General features: G+C 35.9%; 1 protein-coding gene across 6 annotated transcripts in view; it reads left to right on the plus strand.

Moving 5' to 3' along the window:
• Positions 1–19,888, plus strand: part of BIRC6 (baculoviral IAP repeat containing 6) — a 175,732-nt gene that overhangs the window by 48,414 nt on the left and 107,430 nt on the right. For 4 of the 6 annotated variants that reach the window (XM_035322410.1, XM_035322411.1, XM_035322409.1 and 1 more), the window contains exons 14-32: positions 534–665; positions 1,568–1,699; positions 1,992–2,170; positions 2,850–2,980; positions 4,428–4,589; positions 4,695–4,826; positions 5,118–5,215; positions 6,346–6,493; positions 9,356–9,489; positions 10,596–10,742; positions 11,247–11,434; positions 12,106–12,420; positions 12,831–12,930; positions 13,421–13,635; positions 13,816–14,024; positions 14,327–14,673; positions 15,636–15,855; positions 16,847–16,980; positions 19,307–19,444. In XM_035322410.1, coding sequence (XP_035178301.1) covers positions 534–665; positions 1,568–1,699; positions 1,992–2,170; positions 2,850–2,980; positions 4,428–4,589; positions 4,695–4,826; positions 5,118–5,215; positions 6,346–6,493; positions 9,356–9,489; positions 10,596–10,742; positions 11,247–11,434; positions 12,106–12,420; positions 12,831–12,930; positions 13,421–13,635; positions 13,816–14,024; positions 14,327–14,673; positions 15,636–15,855; positions 16,847–16,980; positions 19,307–19,444 — 3,261 coding nt within the window. The remainder of the gene's footprint in view (positions 1–533; positions 666–1,567; positions 1,700–1,991; positions 2,171–2,849; positions 2,981–4,427; positions 4,590–4,694; positions 4,827–5,117; positions 5,216–6,345; positions 6,494–9,355; positions 9,490–10,595; positions 10,743–11,246; positions 11,435–12,105; positions 12,421–12,830; positions 12,931–13,420; positions 13,636–13,815; positions 14,025–14,326; positions 14,674–15,635; positions 15,856–16,846; positions 16,981–19,306; positions 19,445–19,888) is intronic. The other 2 variants (XM_035322408.1, XM_035322412.1) reach the window with 1 other exon arrangement.

Below are 19,888 nucleotides of genomic sequence, written 5' to 3' on the forward strand. Positions count from 1 at the left end.
GTTAACTGTGCAACGTGTAATAACAAGAAGGCCAGAGGCATAATTCTTCTGGATTGGAACTAATGGTTTTGATCTGCCACTTACTTCACTGTATATGCTTCTTGTTTATTTGCTTGCATGTCCTCTTCATCTATGATTCATGAGAACCATTTAATTGAAAAAAGAACTGTACTCAGATGTTATCAGAATAATCTAGTTCACCGTGAAAAATGCAGTTATTTTCAGTTTATCAAAATTTCACTACTGGAATCTAAGTACTTAAGGAGTAATCTGCAGTTGATTATTAGAAGAAAATACTTGAGTAGTGTTCAAGCAAGTGGTTTACAGGTCATTCAAAGAAATGTTTAACTATTTACTGCAACTTCAGTTGCAATCTTAATATGAAAAACACACTTTTGTGTATTTGTAGTTCTTACATTAGCAGTAGTGTTTTGGGTAGAAAGCTAATACATTTGCAATTTAAGCTACTGCTTCTCTTCTATTGTGAACCTGAAGCAATGTTGACAAATCTTACTAATGTTTTTGTTCTTCAGAGGCAGCAGTAGACAGACAGATCACATTTCCTTTATCTCCAGCTCATAATATTGAAACGGAGAGAAATGGAAAGCCAGGACCGGTTGAATTCAATGAAGAAATGCAGTATATGGATGTAGAGGAACCACAATGTAAGTTTTACTTAAATTGTTATAGTTTGTTTAAAAGGGGAGCTTTTTTTTTTTTTAATTGTTTACTGGAATTTCTCCATAACAGTTTCTCAGTCATTTCAAATAGACTAATTTGTCAGCCCTGCTCAATGTTGCCTCTCTCACTGGTCTGTTCACTGTATGACTTGAAAGTCAAAAAAAAATTGCACTGGAGGTTTTTGGTGCTTTAAAGCAGTTTAGTATCTATTTGAATTCGGAAATGAAGTTGATTGACACAGTACCTTTCTATCTTACACTAATACCCTATTCCAGCAGTATTTAAATTGGTTTTCTTAAGTAGTTATGACAGAAATTCACTTTGTCTGCCTGGGTTTTACAGAGATTGCTGCAGTAAACTCAGAAAAATTATAAACAGCTGGTAAAGAGTTCATAACCAATCATGTTAACTTTCAGTCATATCAGATTTGCTGTGCCTGTTTTTATTATCGTTTTTATTAATGAATGTTTTTCCACAAAATGTACGAGATGCTCTGAAAGGTAATCTTACTGGATCTGACTGAGGAGAGCTACTGACTCTGAACAGGAAAATTCATAGTTGGAGTGAATCAGTTCCAGAACTAAGATTCCTTTTCTTGGTCCTTTCAGCAGTCTTTCGTTACACTTTCTTTCCTTTTATGTCCAAGTCCTTCTCTACATTTATATTATTCATATAACATAGCTGAAAATGTTTTGAAAAATGTCAGTTACCTCTGTTGATCTCACAGGAAAAAGACTTCAAGAGAACCTAAAGTAGTTGTCAAATTTTCAATGTACAGTTTTTGTGTTTAGTGATCAGTTTGACATTGTGTATTTTTAACACAAATTATGAGATTTTATGACTTAAGAATTCATAATTCAGGTCCGTATTACTCATGTTTTTAAAGGTCTTAGGTTGTGTCCATTTCTGGAGGAACATAAAGAAGATATACTCTGTGGTCCAGTATGGTTGGCTACTGGACTTGATCTGTCGGGACATGCTGGGATGTTGACACTAACAAGTCCAAAGCTTGTTAAAGGTAAAATAGTTTATTATGCTAGTTACATGAAGTATATGTGACATAAGTGCATCTCATACTTCTGTAGCTGGACTTCGGTTTGCATTTATCTTCACGTTGACAAATTTTGCTATATAACACAACAGATAACACAACAGTGAGTCGCTATTTCAAACCGGTGTGAAAATACTGTAAGAAATGTAGTTGAGCTTTGCTTGTGTACACTGTGAAATTGAAATCTGTTACAACGTGTCCTAGTAACCTATATAAATTCTCCCCCCCACATTCCCCTTTTCTTTTTTTCCACTTCCAGGCATGGCTGGTGGCAAGTACCGTTCATTTTTAATTCATGTTAAAGCAGTGAATGACAGAGGAACAGAAGAAATCTGCAATGGTGGCATTAGGCCAGTTGTTAGAATACCATCCCTAAAACCTCAGACTAACAAGGGCCATTCCCTTGCTTCGTTGTTGGCAAAAGTTGCAGCAGGCAAGGTACTGAATAGCCAAGACATCTGTGTTAAAGCTGTACATTTGGTATGGCTTATGTCATCTGAAAACAAAACAGCTGTTAAGGGAGTTAAGATCCATGAAAAATTACTTTTTTTTTTGTTGTTGAGTTTATACTATGTTAATGCTTTCAAGAATCAGGGTTCAATATCTTTCTTCTGTAAGAGTTCAGTTGAAAAGGTCTGTTCTGCCACATTCCTATCACGAGCGTATTTATTTTTTAAAAAAAAAAATCTTCTGTTTTCTTGAGTGTTTTCAGTAACTGATAAACCTCTTCCTCTTGTGAGGATTTATATGTGTGTATTCTACTCGATTGTTGTAGTCGTAAATTGGATGATGTGATGTGTCTTTTGTGGAAATGATTAAAATGGTTAGAAAATAGCAAATTTCACAATGTTTGCAATTTACTGTTCTGTATTAAAACAATTAGCAAACAAAAATATAGCCCATTTAAGTACAGTAATGTACAATACTATATTTAAGCTCAAAAAATCTTGACTTTTATATCTGTGCTGTTGCTAACAAGTAGTAAATATTTCAGTACTCAAACTAAGAGATTTTACTGAGCTGTATGTGCTGTATTCTGAACAAGATACATAGTTGCAACAATCTTAAAACAGTGTGATTCCTGAAATCTGTGTATTTTTTCCCCCTCAAACATCAGGAAAAACCATCTAGCAAAATTGAAGCCAGTAATTCTTCAAGAAAATCAGATAATCTTAGAGGCTGTGATTTACTTCAAGAAGTCTCTGTAACAATTCGAAGATTTAAAAAAACTTCCATTTCAAAGGAAAGGTTAGTAGGTGGTTTTTAATTCTAAGGAATATTAGTTTCAGTTACAGTCCTCATGAAATACTTACTTCAAAATATCTCAGTTCAAATGACAACTTGAAACAGTGATTTATGAAATGTAGTTTATATAAGAAGTCCAGTAAGTCATTAGTTTGAGGGCACTGTGTGGTACAAGTTATGATAGAAAAACAGATAATTAATTCTTAATACCGAGTGATAATTTGCCTGACTTGAAAGGCAAATGAAAGTAACACCAATTTTCTTAATAATTTAGATAAATGATTTAGATAGACTTGTTTGTAAGTACCATCTTAGACTTTTTTATATAAAGATATTTATTTTTATTTAATATTTATTTTTAATAAATATCTTTGCTTTTTAGTTCTATGTTTTCTCATTTCTTTCAGCATATAGTATTTATTTGTCAAAACATAAAGAATCAAATTCAATTATCAAAATACTCAAAAACTGCTTAAGGCCTCCATGGATTGGTATTACAGACCTAACTATGAATAATGTAGTTTTTAATCTGTATTACCAACTACCACACCACAATGGTGGCACTGGCTGTAATGTGATGTAATCAAGGAGGCTGTAAGAGCAGGGGAAAAAATAATGATGGACAACTTCAGTTACCCTGCGTGGTTTAGAAAAGTCTCTAAAATTTAATTAATTGTGTAAGAGCAAATTGACAAGATGAACAATAGTATTGCTTAGGACTGGTTTGTGTTCACCAAAGAATCCCAGGATGAAACAGCTAAACTTCTAATGATAGTGAAATTTCTTGCTGTGGAGTGCTTTTGAACATGAGGACGGGAGTGTTGTAACACAATGGTTCTGGAAATGATTCCAGGTGCCACAGATGAGTAAACCTCTTGGTGTTACTGATCTTCCAGTACAAAATTGTGATAAAGAACAAAATCAGTGGACAACTGGAAAATACAAGAAGAATCAACATGGCTTCTGTAAAGAAAAATCTTGTTTTACTGTACATAATCTAGGTGATTTCTAAAAAGGTTTCTGAATTTCCAGAAAGCCTTTGGTGATTAATTTTGTCAGAGCTATGAAATAAGAAGAGACCCTACATGAAATAGCAAGAAGTCCTTTAATGAGGCAGAAAGTAAATAAGTGTGAGTAGCTGCCAACGAATGTTGTAGACTATGAAAGTTTGCTTAGAAGTTACTAGACAAGTTAAAAATCCACCAAGGTTATTAAATACAGTAACCTAGGAAGCTCTCTGAGTAGAAAATAGGAATATTGGGAATATGTGCAGGGAGGGTATCATATCTGCATATACTGGTTTTAGTCTTGTCTAGGAATCTTTTTTGTTTATTTTGTTGGTGATGTGGTGGTGGTGTTTTGCTGTTGTTAAAGTGTCTTCCAAGCTTTGTATCCTGTCTTCATGGGAGAATGGCCATGTCGGATAATTCTGCTTCTATCCCACCCCCAGAGTTCAGCGGTGTGCCATGTTACAGTTCTCAGAATTCCATGAGAAGCTGCTCACTACTCTTTGCAAAAAGACAGATGATGGTCTGACCACAGAACATGCTCAGAGTCTTGTGCTAGATACGCTTTGTTGGCTAGCAGGAGTGTATTCAAATGGGCCTGGCAGGTAAGAGAGAAATTGTGTTTAAGTTAGTATAGCTATTTCTCAGTATCAGCTGTGTGTAAAACATAGTTTATATGATTACTTAATACATGCAACTTGTTTTTACAGCTCAAAGGAAGGAAATGACAGCTTGCTTTCTAAAACACGTAAATGCGTCTCTGATATAATACGTGTTTGTTTCTTTGAAGCTGGGCGGAGCATAGCTCACAAATGTGCACGGTTTCTTGCATTATGCATCAGGTGAGTACCATTTTATTTAAGGTGCACATGCTTTTTCTAAATAGGTATTTAGGGGTTTTGCATGCAGTCCGAATCGTTTATATGCTATTGTTTGACATTAAACGTATGAACAAGCAGTTCTAGAAGATTTTCTGTTGAGGAAAAATCTGTTAGATTATGACTGCAAAGAACATCAATTTTTCAACTTGATCTAGCAGTGAAGATGGCAATCTCCATCTTGACTCAGCAGATTTCATGTTTTGTTCTTAGGTCATTAAATGTTAAAGTGTCTGGGTATGTGTTTCTTTGTAGCAATGGCAGGTGTGACCCAAGTCAGCAGGGGTTTGGATCTGTCCTTCTAAAAGCTTTACTTGACAACATGCCTCTTTTGCCTGCTGCTGCAACAGGTGGTATGTATACAGTGTTTGTCGTCATGTCGTTGTTTGTTTGGCATGTTTTGTTTTACTCCCTGGTGAAATAGGAATTACGTAATTGTTCAGTTAGTACTAACAGCTTCTTGGAGTGGTCTGGTCAGGTGGTAGATGGTAGAATTTTAAGCAAATTAGCTTGCCTAGAGCACTAAGGCACCAAAATTTTTAGGAGACTTCATGTAAGTTTTGCAAGAATTTTCAAGGGTCTTTAGCAGCCACAAATTCTGTTGGCATGACTCTGTTACTTTGGAAGATTAGCTAATTTATTCCACGGAGTCTGGCTATCCAGGTAACATCCAACTAGAGCAGTCCACTTCTGTTATTTCTACACCAAAAGGACACAGGCTAAATTAAATTACTTCCTGATCTGTATTGTAGAGTACTGTTAGCACCTTACTGAAGCCTTCTGAATGCTTGCTAGAATAAGACTTTAAACACTTGTTTTTGGGGTAGTGAGGCCTGCTTTGTGTTTTTCACAGTATGATGTTGAGTCGCATCTGGCCTGGCATCACTTAGGGGTCTTGAAGGAAGATTATTTGCATTCCAAAATACTTACTGTGTTCCTAAATAGAATCATTTAACGTTATGTTATTGAGGGTATGGAATGTGCAGAGGAAGGAGAAGGAGAGGAGGAGGCAGAGATGTGTTTTCATGCAGAACTCATGCACTCTGCTCCCAGAGGTATCTGTAAGGAGAAGTGCCTACAACAAATATGGGACAAGGATACAGCAGTCACAAACAGAGGGAAGAGTTGAATCTGGAACAAGGCTTGGCTCTGGAGGGATCAGAACCCATAACCTAGCATATCAAGTGTTAAGAGCATTTTGGTTGTTGTGTTTAGTAAAAGCAGAGGACAGAAGCAATGGAGGAAATATATGCAAAATTTTCTGTTGGGAACCTTAGTTTCTTTAGTTATGAACTAGCCAATGAGAAGAGTACTTCTAGAAACAAGTGATTACAGCATGATTCTAAATTAAAGTCCATCTCAAACAAACAAAACAAAAAGATACTTCATCTATCACTTTCTTTGATTATGTTTTATAGTATGATTTTTAAGTGAAATATTCACATCGTGTTTCACCTGAAATTAATTTTTTGTTTTAATGCAGGATCAGTGTATTGGTATTTCGTATTGCTGAATTATGTAAAGGATGAAGATTTGGCAGGGTGCAGTACAGCTTGTGCATCATTGTTAACTGCTGTGTCCCGACAGTTGCAGGATCGCCTAACACCTATGGAAGCATTACTTCAAACAAGGTACGAAGGGTTGTGGCTCTTGTAAGCTTAATGAAGCCTAACATGCAAAGTGTCTAAAGCCACCCTCTGGCCTTCTGAAAAGGGTTGGTTGTTTAAAAGAAAACGTATTTTCCAGTATTTGTTTGAGCAAGGATTGATTTGATAATAGGTAATAGTTTTGACTGATGCAGAGGTAAAGGTGTGCTAAATTGCTATCTTGCTATTTATAGTACACTTGAAAACAGCAGATAGGTGTGTAACGTTTGAAGTTGTGCAATTCGTAAGTTACTATTTAATTATTTTTGTGTAAGGATTAAGAAAGCATTATCTTTTGAGTATGGGAGGGAATCAAATACACTAAATAGTTTCCATTCTGCGTAGTGCTACAAAAAATTGTAGCCTGTATGTAAGCTGTCAATACATGTAAAGAATTGCTACTAAATGCCAGGTTCTAAGTGTAAAGACCTGTGGTATTTACTGGAAATGCAGGTTCTTATTCTAAATTATATAGCCATGTACTTTCTGGCTGTGATGTTGCATCTTTTACGTGTTGAACTGATAAGCCACGTTAACTTTGGATTTATTTGCTATATCTAAAGGAGTTCTCTGGTGCCTCAGTTTTTCAGCAGTTTCCAAAGCCATACTGTGATGGCAACATGCTGCTATTACACAGCTCTTTCAGTTGTGATTTATGGGCAAAACTTATCCCCCAAGTCAAGCAAGATCCAAGGTAGAAGAGGTCTGGTAGAGGTTAGTTCAGAACCTTCAGATCAGACTAAAATTTTAGTAAGCAAAATTTTTGAGAGGGGCTGTTTTGTTTTATTTTATTTTTTAAGACTATAAATACTTGATTAAAACTTGTTCTTAGGTGTTATACTTGGATCTTTATGTTCCCTACCACAGCTGTCTCCCTCTGCCTATGTCATCTCTCCTGCTGCAACTAAAGCCTGTTAATGGTTGTCCTGTCTGCCTTGATGACAAAGAAAGATTATTTACTTCTTAACAAATTTTGGATGTCTAGAGGATGTTTGTATCTTGATCATTTTCTCCAGAACTGTTGTCATTCTTATAGCATTTCCTTGAGCTGTTTTCTTTGGTGCTTGTCTTCTGTGAACTGTGGTACACAAAATTGTAAACATTATTCCAGGTGAGACCTCTGCTCTGACAGAATATTCGGCAGGCTCTTCTCTGACCAAACTTAGTGCAGTACATTTGAATTTTGATCCTTTTCTATAAAGCTCTTTAATCTCTTTTTAGTTTTTATCACCTACAAATGTAATAAATCAAATTATCTCCTTAAATCATTCAAGTAATCAGTGTTAAGGGCAAGCTGACCTAATGTAGTGAGTTTGTAATTCTGAAATGTAAAACAACAGTGTGAAGGTACCCCACTGAATTTTGTCTTTGAGCATTTGCTTTTTTTCTTGTCACCACTTGACTCTAGCGTATTTTCTTGCTACAGCAAAAATGTCAGTCTTGTTAGATGTGCTTTATGTGCTGTTTTTAATACATGCTTGCAAAGAGCAACTTAGATTGATCTAATGTGGTGTTCTTTGGCTAAATTTGTCATTTTAAGTCTGCCGTCTTATAGGTGCTTATAAGTAATGCATTTTAGTATATCTAGGGGAATATATATTAAATGTATTTATTTGTAATTCCTCGATTTTTCTTTTCACTCTTTTTGAAGGTTGGTAATAATTACTGCCCTTTAGTAAAAATTTCATTTTCTGACTATTTACAGTCTTAGCACTGAGCCCAGCCAGCTTGGAAGCATTTTAACATTCAGGGCTTAGAACCTGTCTTACCCTATCCTATCCTGCTGGTGTGGTAGTATTCATGTAATCATTATCCTTCTGTTACTTCTTGATCAAAAAAAACTTTGCAGCCGTCTCAGCATTACCTTTCCCATTATCTTTCCTTGCCTGCCATACAAGAGAAACTTTACTGAGGCAGGGTAAAACGGGAAGGAGAAACTTGTTACTGCTGGTGTGTTTATGCAAATACTTCCAACCTGTTCTGGCTATTGCCAGTTGTCAAATTACAAAGTCTTGTGTGTTTCTCATTTTTGTCCCTATAGAGATGTGGTCTTTTTTTTTCTAATCCTGAGTAGTAATTTGTCCCGATTGCCATTTTTTGCTCTCTTTTCAGTTGTTTATAGTAGGTATTGGTTAAAAAAAAAAAAAAAAAAAAAAGCCTATTTTGTTACTACCTTGTATTTTCCTTTTTCTTGGCATCTAAAAGCCTAATTGTTTTGCAACCGTCTTGTTACCTGAGCAATTGTCTGTTTGTTTGTTTGTTTGTTTGTTGTTTTTTTTTTTTTTTTTCCCCTACAGTAGTGCCAGAGTAAGGAGTCATGAGATTTTCTGCTGCTGAGATATTTAAAGTACTGGCAAGTGTTAATTGATATCACTAGCAGCATTTCCCCTTTTGTTCTAACTTCAGCTGCCAGAACAGGCTGAGTTGGAATTTGTTTTGCAGTTCTGGAAAACTTTATTTTTTATTGACTACAGATAAATGTCTGATTTACCATGTGCAGGCATGCATATTGCTGTGGCTAATTGTCTAAGTTTGTAATTCTAGTTTTCATGTCTGAATGTGATTATATGTCATGTTTTCAGGACAGTATTAGATCTCCAAAACTAGTTAGAAACAGTGAGTTACTTAGCATCATAAGCCGTATGAAAAGGTCATCTAGTAAGTGGTTTTAGTGAAATATTAGTAAATGGTAATTTACTAATAATTTAAAATGATACATCAGTTGAATGAAAAGAGTGGTTTGCGATATAGTGAGCTCCATGTGAACTACTTGGCCTTTTTCTGTAAATAATTTTATATAAAATTCTTATTCTTTAAATAGTACTGTTTGTCTTATTCTCTTTGCAGATATGGATTATATAGTTCACCTTTTGATCCAGTTCTGTTTGATTTGGAAATAAGTGGCTCTTCTTGTAAAAATGTATACAACAGCAGCATTGGAGTACAGTCAGATGAAATTGATTTGTCTGATGTTCTATCAGGTACATATCTTTAACAGTAACCTATTTGTGGAAAAATGAGTAACTCTGTCTATTGTACTGATTTTCTTAGGTAAGATGTGTTTTTATACTTCCACTGTGTTTTATAGCTGTACACAATGAAGTTCTTAAGAGATCTCATGAAGCAAGAGAATCTTTTATTTCCTGTGGCTCTCAGAACAAGAAAAAAAGCCTTTTTCTGGAATGGGTGTTTTTCTTGTCCTGTAGAAGAGCTAAGAAGAGGCAAGATATTAAACAGAAAGGCTGCCATCCTTTACTGTGACAAAGTCACCAAGGGAAGCATTTGTCACTTCTATTGAGCAGCTTGTCTGAGATATCTGTTATTATTCATTTAGACTTGCAACCATCTCCTGGCAGAGAAACATAACTGGATTTTTTCAGAACTTGGGAAGCTGCCAGATGGCTTCTTTCTACTTAAATATTACAGATTTAATTAGAAGTTTTTCTGTTTCAGAGGCATTAAAATGTCTTAAATATTCTTGTATCTGTCCTCTCAGTAAGTGAAACTTTAGGCCATACAATGTCCTAAGAATAAGATGATTTTTACCTCTCAGGAAATTCTTTACGTAGCAAACATATATTTCATCAATCATAGAGATTCCTTTCCTTTTCTTGTCCACCTTCTTCCCACCCCTCCCTCGATACTCCTCTGTTAGCATATTGAATCATAATCTAGATTTTGTACTAACTTGTTGTATGATCCTTGTCATTCTGTTACTTTTTCTCTCTTCCTTTCCTGTAATTTCAGTGTATTTTTGCCAAGTTAACTTTCTGATAGCATAGAAAGTATAAACTGCCAGTATATAATTTATTTCTGGCATTAAGAAAGTTACATTTTACACTGTGCTTTTGCTATCACATTTTATAATTGGACTTAAGACAGTCTACTCAGATTTAGCAATGTTATCCGTTTTAAAATATACTCCCATTTACATTGTGGATGTGACAGTGTTAAAGTGTTTTTTCCACAACAGGAAGTAATAAAATCTATGGATTATATTTAGTTGTCCCTTTCAGCTCTTTGGGATTTGTAATGTTGTTATCAAGAAAATATTAGATGATAGTGCAGATACCTATTTCTCTTTCAGGAAATGGGAAAATAAGTAGCTGTGCAGCTGCTGAAGGTAGTTTCACCTCCCTTACTGGGCTTCTGGAAGTTGAACCTCTGCACTTTACCTGCGTTTCAACAAGTGATGGAACTAGAATAGAAAGGGACGATGCAAGTACGTTTACTGGTATATACAATTTTTCATTTTTTCTACTTAACATAATTCTACAATGTGATAATTTTAATTGGACATATTGAGCACTGTATGTCAAATGGATTTGTCTGAAATATTGAAATATTTTAAAAATAATTTGTATGTCAATTTCTTGATAGAATTTAACAAACTAGATTTCAAATTTATGAATTCGAATGAATTTGTTTCTCTCAGTGAGTGAGTATAATCTACAAACGTGAATGTTCACCTTGCAGCCTAATGTGGCAAAAACATTCCAGGGCTTTAGGTGGCTCTCTATAGTGAAAATGTTGCATGTATACTGAATGTATGTAATCTATAAACCATATGTTTGTAATTCAAGATGATAATACTTTGATGCAAGACGTCGATAAACATGATACTTAGCTTGTTTTTACAGTGCGCTTAACAATTAAGGAATTAAAGGTGTTTTTTATCATTTCTGTTCTACATACAAGTTTTTTTTTGTTTTTTTGTTTTGTGTTTGTTTCATGCCAGTGAGTACCTTTGGGGTTACCCCAGCAGTTGGTGGTCTCTCATCTGGAACGGTTGGGGAAGCCTCGACAGCACTGAGTTCGGCAGCCCAGGTAGCTTTGCAGTCTCTCTCTCATGCAATGGCCTCAGCCGAGCAACAGCTCCAGGTGCTGCAAGAGAAACAGCAGCAGCTTTTGAAGCTTCAGCAACAGGTTGGAGGCTACTTGGCTATTTTTTAATGCTGTCTCTAAACTTCAAAAGCTGAGGAAAATAGCTAGACACTTTTTTCTTTTTTTTTTCTCTTTTTTTTTTTTTCCTTTTTTTCCTTCTTTTTCTCTTTTTCCATAGTGTATTTGAGGAATGAGCAGTTCTGGACTGAACATCCACACTCATTAAGCAAAATGATGAGTCTCCCATGCTGCTTCAGTCTTTCAGACTTGTTTTTTATATATTTTGAGGGTGGGTGGGGAATTTATTATCAAAACTAAATCTTAATACATAAGAGCATCAATCTGTGAAATTGAGAAAGACCACTGAAATGAAAAGCAGAGTTGCAGATGTGGGGAAATAAATGGTGAACCTATTATTAGTATGCAGTTTGTGTTGACACTGTGACTCTTCTGGTGTTCAGTTGTATTTTATTATTATTATTACTATTTGATTACTCCAGTTAACTACTGTAATTACTTGTGTTCCTCAGCAAAGGAGGTCAAGTTGAATACAGTTTTATTTTTCAGCTTGTAGTAGATAGCTAGTGCTAATGTTGAAGGTGTGGAATTCTTAAATCTAGCTCATAATGCAAACTGAACTCATACTTCGATACTACTCCTGTGTTTACAAACAGAATTGTCTGCTACATAAACTGTTTCCATTTTTCCCACAGAAAGCTAAGCTGGAAGCAAAACTGCATCAGACAACAGCAGCGGCGGCGGCAGCAGCATCAGCAGTTGGTCCTGTTCACAACTCTGTGCCTTCTAATCCAGTAGCAGCCCCAGGGTTCTTCATTCATCCTTCAGATGTCATTCCTCCAACACCAAAAACAACTCCTCTTTTCATGACTCCTCCCTTGACTCCACCTAATGAGGCAGTTTCTGCTGTTATTAGTGCAGAGCTTGCTCAGCTTTTCCCTGGTTCAGTTATTGATCCCCCAACAGTAAACCTTGCTGCACATAACAAAAATACAAGCAAGGCTAGAACGGTAATTATTTTTATTTGCTTTTTATAGAAATGTGGTGATATTAGCCATCTATCTAATTTGTACTTGAGTGCTAGTTAATCTGTTTATTTGGATGAGGTGTGAAAACTATATAACTGACTTTAGATAGTATGAAAAGGAAGACTTTCTGAAAATGAGATAGGGTAATCACTCAAATGGTTTCTTTAAATTGGAACTAGCTTAACTGTATCATGAGCTATAAATACTCTAAACCTGGTAGTTAATGTATTTTGATGGTACGTGGTCAAATATAAATGCAGTATAGGTGTTGTCAGAAATTGGACATCTTTAAATCATGAGGTTTTCCTAGAGTTTCTTCTAAAGAATAGGTTATTATAAATGCATAGACTTTAATGACTTTATTTTACTGTTTGTTTTTTTTCCCTTCTCAGAATCCACTTGGATCTGGTCTTGCTCTTGCAATATCTCATGCTTCGCATTTTCTTCAACCTCCACCTCATCAGTCAATTATTATAGAGCGAATGCATTCAGGTAAAAAAATAAATAAATAAATAAATCTAATAATAATTTTGACACATTTTCTAATAAGTTAAATAATTTTCAGGGTCTTCAGTGAGTTGCTAAGCTGCAGTTTCACTTGGCTTTCTAAAGAAAAGACGTGTTTGAGTTTGCATTTCCATTGCATCCAGAAGTTTAAGCCCCAGCTTCAGCAGCATTCACCAAGTTTGAAAAATACTTGGGGAGGAGGGAGAGGTGTACAAAGGGGAGAGTGTATGTTACGTCTCCAGACAGAGCATAGATCTTGAAGTAATGCATAAAAGACTTAACTGTGAACAATAAGTTCAACTGAAAATTTTCTTGTCAATGGGTGCGAGCTGTGTTGAAAGCCTTTAAAACTGTACAGCTATTTTGAACCTCAAATAAACGCTTTTTCAACAACATAGAAACAGAAGTTTTGTTGTTTGAGGAATAACATCTCTCACTGATTAATGTGCACTGGTGTCCTGTACTTTTTCCCTAGGAGCAAGAAGATTCGTGACCTTAGATTTTGGAAGACCTATATTACTGACGGATGTATTGATTCCTACATGTGGAGACTTGGCTTCTTTGTCAATTGACATCTGGACTTTAGGAGAAGAAGTGGATGGAAGGCGGCTGGTAGTGGCTACTGACATTAGCACACACTCACTTATTTTACATGACTTGTTGCCACCACCAGTTTGCAGGTTTATGAAGGTAAGAGGAGATGGACTGTACGCTGTCTCATTTCAACACTTGATTTTTGTTGCTTTGTGAATTTTCATTGAAATTCTCTTCAGATCAAAATTCAGTTGCCTACACGTGAATTCTTGGTTTAGTGTGTATTTTGCCTGTTTTGATACAATTGCATTACAATACTATTGTATTCTCTTTCAGATCACTGTTATTGGTCGATATGGTAGCACAAATGCTAGAGCAAAAATTCCATTGGGATTTTATTATGGCCATACCTATATCCTGCCTTTTGAAAATGAGCTGAAACTAATGCATGATCCCCTCAGAGGAGAAGGTGAAGCTGCAAGTCAGCCAGAAATTGACCAACATTTAGCAATGATGGTTGCATTGCAAGAAGACATACAATGCAGGTTAGTAAAAAAAAAAAATATGCATATTTACTAGTTATTTTAACTTAAAACACCAGAATATCAGAAGTTTATTTCAAAAGTATTTTTTCTTCCTGTGTTGTTATTCAGATAAAAGAAAACTGTTGTTGAGTTGTTATAGTGAACATCTTTATGCTATTAACAAAGACTACTCTGTATTTTTTTTATATCTGTTTCAATAATGCATTCAAAACGGATCAGAAGTCATCTTCTGGCAAGGTGACTGTCAAATGTATTGCTGCTTACTAATGTCTATTATATTGTGTTGGAATGTTTCCTTTTAGGTACAATTTGGCCTGCCATCGTTTAGAAATCCTTCTGCAGAGTATTGACCTGCCACCACTCAATAGTGCTAACAATGCCCAGTACTTTTTACGGAAGCCAGACAAGGCAGTAGAAGAAGATAGCAGAGTATTTTCTGCTTACCAGGACTGCATTCAGCTACAGCTTCAACTCAATTTGGCTCACCATGCTGTTCAGAGGCTCAGAGTAGCTTTAGGTGCAAGCAGGAAAACGCTGAAGGAACAATCTGATCCAAAAGAGTTGATTCAGATGTCATCTACAGAACAGTTGCGCACCATCATTAGATACTTACTGGATACTTTGCTTAGTTTGCTTCATTCTTCCAATGGTAAGTATTTTTTCAGGTTTCAAAGCTTTTGCCATATTTGTGGAAATCATTTGCAAGTGTTGCTTTTTCTGAATCTGTACATTCCCACTGTAAAGCTTGTAAACTATATTCTGTTATGTTTTACTATGAGCTGGTAATATGCAGCATACGGCTTGACCAGTTGCACCAAGCTGACCTAACCACTTCCTGCTTCCAAAAAGGGATGTGAACGGCTATCAAGTTCCTTCTCCCTTTTCCATAGTCCTAGCTGCATTTTCCTTTGTTCATATACCATCTGGTTGTGATACCATCTTGTGGGCTGGTTCAGTTTGTTGAAGACTGCCCAAGCACAATATTCATGTAGGTAGAATGAGCTTGTGGAAGATCCTGGAACCAGATTCGGCAGTTAAAAGTGGAGGACAGAAGCAGAGACAACTTCTGTGGGAAAAAAAAATCATAAAATCAGTATCTGTGCTCGGTTCTTGATTTTTAATATCTGGATATCCAGTAATGATTGTTATTTCCTAAACTTGCCATTGAAAGTGTTATTGGAGAATCAAAATTGAATCGTGGAGAATCAAAATTGAAGTCTGAGTAGGAGTGGTGAATCTAAAAAAAAAAATAGTAATTGTGGAACATTATTCTCTAAATAGACAGGTGTGTCTGTCTTATAATTTTCTGTGCCAGTTTGTTCTTAAGCATAAAGATGGTTTGGTTTTGCTTTGTGTAGATTCCATGGAGGTGTTTGAGGCACTGACATGAAATTGATATGGTTTTGACCAAACAGACTGATCTTCATGGGTTACGTGCAAATGACCATCTCCCCATCTGTTCCTCTCTCTTCCTGCTTTTCCATGTCAATTAGTCTAATCACAGTAGTTTTAAAAATTTCCTGCGAACTTTTTCTTCTTGGCTTGAAGCCAAAGTAGTTATAATAGCATCATTCTCCTTAAACATGGTTGCTTATTCTCTTTTCTTAAAAGGACACTCTGTTCCTGTGGTTCTACAAAGTACTTTTCATGCTCAAGCTTGTGAAGAATTATTTAAACACCTATGTATCAGTGGAACCCCCAAAATACGTTTGCATACTGGCCTTCTGCTGGTTCAGCTTTGTGGAGGAGAAAGGTGGTGGGGCCAGTTTCTCTCGAACGTATTGCAGGAATTATACAATTCAGAGCAACTTCTCATATTCCCACAAGACAGGTAAGGCATAAGCCTGTATTGATATGTCACCTGTGAATCACTTACAAATAATTCCACGGTTCATAACTTAACATTTCAATTGACAAAAATGTGGCTAAATAATACTTACCTGTTTATTCCACTGATTTAAGAAATAATTCCAAAAAAGCACTGCAAATAGCAAATGTCTGTAGTTATTTTTTTCCATGTATTTGGTACTGGCACCGCAATAAGTTGCTCTTTTCCTCACTTAGAAGTGAATAGGAAGACACTTCTGGTGCTCTTCACATACCCAGCAGCATTCACATACCTAGCAGGATTGCTTTCCAGTGTCAAAAATTGTTTTCTGCTTTAACAGGCTTAAATACACTCTCATCACAGAGATGTTCTTCTAATGCATTTGGAAGTAAGAATGAGACTGGAAAGCATGCTACTTGCATCTAATATAGAAGTCGAAGTCGTCTGTATTAGATGCAGACGTTGAGATACAAGCAAACAAGCGTAGAGCTGAGAACCAGCTGTTAGGACGTGTTGATCATTTCAGATTATTGAATAAGATCCTTGATATTCTAAACATCCTTCTGTTATTTTAATCTAACATCTTTGCTGTTCTGTGGCTTTCTGCCTTCTTTGGACTGTAACATTTACATTGTCATACTTATAAATGGATTAGTTCAATGTTACAAGAGTACATGTATTGAATTCTCTACTCCTGCTATTCAGCATATCATATGTAGTAGGAAATAAAACAGATAAGCTCTTGTTTCAGATGTACAGAATGGGATGTTCTGCAAGTAACTACTGACCTCTTCAGGGTAAAAGGGTAAACATATTACAAAACACTGCTATATCTCTTTGACAGTAGATCTTGAAATCTAGTCCACTTGCTGGGTCAGTGCTGGTTTCTGTAGCAATCTGCTTGAAAGCCTAGGGGAATATGGTTCTAGAAGGGGTGTTTCATAATATTACTGAAACTAAAAAGAAAATGAAATCTTAAATATTTTATTTTTAGGGTCTTCATGTTGCTTTCTTGCATTGGCCAAAGATCGCTTAGCAACAGTGGTGTTCTAGAAAGTTTACTTAATCTCCTGGATAACCTGCTGTCACCACTGCAACCTCATTTACCTGTGCACAGAAGAACTGAAGGTATGCCTCTAGTTTGGGAAATTGTAGTTTCATATTCATTATAAGCTAGAAAACTGGAATACTAGCTCACAGGTTTTGGTATATTAAAAGAAGAGATTGTTTTTGTTTACTATATTTTTGAAACACAGATGTCTTTTAAAATATGCTGAAATTTCTTGTTCTTTAGGTGCTGAGAGATACTATTTTCACTTGTTTAAATGTGAACAAAGTCTATTTGGTTGCTTTCAATTCAGATAGGAAGGTTTAAAGTTTCAGCCAAGTGGGAGGAACATCCAAGGTGTAGACAGCTCTAATGATTCCAGTGAATGACTTCGGAATTTAGTGTTTTGGAAAGAAGTGTCCATTTTTGCTCATAAGACCCTTTCTAAGTTTCAGCTTTTGAAGTGAAACGCAACTATGAAGACAAATTTGAAACCATCCTTATGGTTTCTGCAAACTACATGTTTTTTTGTCATTGTTGTAACCACAAGAAAATTACATTTTCTTAACCCTAAATAAAATCACTGACATTATATTCTCCAAACTTGATTTTTTCGGGGTGTTTTCTTAACCACCCTAAGTTTGAAGAAAATGCTTGATCGAATTCTACTTCATCAGTTCTGAACATGCAGCAGAACATTGTAGAAGATACACTACTTGAAATTCATAGCATTATAAAGTCGATAAATGCCAGCTGAGACTTTGTCCTTACTTTTTATCTTGTCTCCTGACGTAAACAAGCCTCAAGCTGGTGTCAGAAGCTGTCCTATTGCTTCCCCTTGGTCTACCATGTACTTTCTCTATCTTGGCCATATCCTGCTATAGTCTCTTAACGAGTCTGAGGCAAATCCAAGCTTACATCTCCTCTACCTCTGTTTGCACTCTCCCCACAGCTGCCAATTCCTTTCATAGCTCTTGCCTTACTAGTTGTCCTCACGGAGGACTTTAGGAAGCAGGAGAAGTAACTGATACTTCAGAGCTTTATTTGCTGGTCTTCCAGCTTCCTTCCTCCTGGACAGTACAGGTGAGTACTAGGGCACTATTATGTGTGATGGAAGCATCAGGTATGGCAGAAGAAAATCCTATTTGAGAACTACCACACATAACTAAGGGCAAAGGGGTGAAAACTTACTGGGGGAGAAAGTCAGTAAATGAAAATCAGAACAAGAAGTGAGCACCATGGATAGAGAGAATTTAGAAGACTTGAGACAGAGGTGGGACATGGAATTCAGTCTGCAGTTGCTGTTGAGGTCATGTTATGGGAAGGCCTACTGTTCCTCTGCCCACCTGAGGTGGGCTGCTTTCAGCCAGCATGGACAGGACACTGGAGTAAACAGTCAGGGCCTACATCCAACTGCTTGGGCTGCCAGCAACTCGGTGTGATTTTGGACAAATTTTTTTTTATGCCTTAGTTTTCTTCTTTGATCTGAAATTAATAATCATTTGAGTTGATGAAGGCTTTTTGAGGTCAGTGGATGAAAAGTACAGTGTAGCCAAACATGGCTCAGCACTGTGCGCAGATATGCAAATGGGCATGTAACCTCTAGTATTAGTGAGTTTGCTCTATCAATACTATGTGGAAGAATACAACTTGCTAATGTCAGTGACCTAGTGGTCATTAATTGTAGGTTTCTGGTATTAACTGAGTACTCATAAGTTGCTTTTATAACTGTTCGTTTAAATTTAATCAAGCACACTTAAATTTTTCTTGCATGATGTGTAAGATACATTTTTTTTTTTTTCCTTCTGCCTATACAAAACCACTGAATTTAAAGTGGGAGACTGAAAAAGGTAGTGGCTAGCTATTAGTGCCACCAGCATGGTTCATCTAATCTGAACTCAGTCTTGACTTTCCTGAAATTTGTTTGAATTGCTACACAAAAATACACTATAAAAGAGTAATAATGAGGCTATTTGAGTGCAAGGCTTGTTGGAGCCTTGGGTGATGGGAGGAATTTCATGCTATGGATTAAGTCACATCTAATTTATGTGCTTTTATGCAAGCAGCTGTCATTCTGCATTTGATATTTAGGAAATTCAGGCATATAATTTTAGACTTCTTTTAAATGCCACTTGATTTCTACCTGTAACAGTAGATGTCAAGCTTTTTATTTCTGACTTTATCAGCCTAAGAGAACTGTGATACTTGCTTTTGTGCCTGAATGCTACACCAAATGTTTGATTTCTTGTCATATTTATGAGTGCTCAGAGTCTTATCCTTGTTTTAAAAAAGGCGTCTTTGTGGCCTAGTGAAATGTGTGCCATGTAATTCTTGTCATGATTTTTTTATATTTTTTTTATTTTCTTCCAAACTTTATTAAGGCAGTCAAATCTATTTCTTTTTAAGGAGTGTTAGATATTCCCATGATCAGCTGGGTTGTAATGCTGGTGTCCAGATTACTGGATTATGTAGCTACTGTTGAAGATGAAGCAGCCACAGCCAAGAAACCTTTGAATGGAAAAGAGAGGGAACGTTTTTTGACAGGTATGCAATGCTTATTTTTCATTATGTATCAAACTTGTTTCTGTGAGTGTTTGTTTTGGAGCTGTTCAAATACTATAAATATATTTTTAGCTCATTTGAAAAATGAGATTTTTAAAGCAAATATTGTGATCATTTTATTTGCACTGTTGTTGGTTTCTTCACCTGATTGTTTTCCTTATAAATCTTTTTTTTTTTTTAAAGTAATAATTACAAACTTGATTTGATTTTGTGAAATGACTCTATATTATTTTGTGACACCACGCAGTTAAGTGTGTACTGTGTTGAGACCATATGTGTATTGTGAGAAATTGCAATAGTATGACTTTGATACTTGTTCTGGTGTTTATTGTGGTATATGTACCTTTAAATGCATGTTTTTATTAGTAGTGGTTTTATTTTTTGAGTGTGGGAGCCATTGTTTTTTTTTAGCAGCTTTTCTAAAAA

This window comes from Oxyura jamaicensis, chromosome 3 (assembly GCF_011077185.1).
Source record: "Oxyura jamaicensis isolate SHBP4307 breed ruddy duck chromosome 3, BPBGC_Ojam_1.0, whole genome shotgun sequence".
Lineage (NCBI taxonomy): Eukaryota > Metazoa > Chordata > Aves > Anseriformes > Anatidae > Oxyura > Oxyura jamaicensis.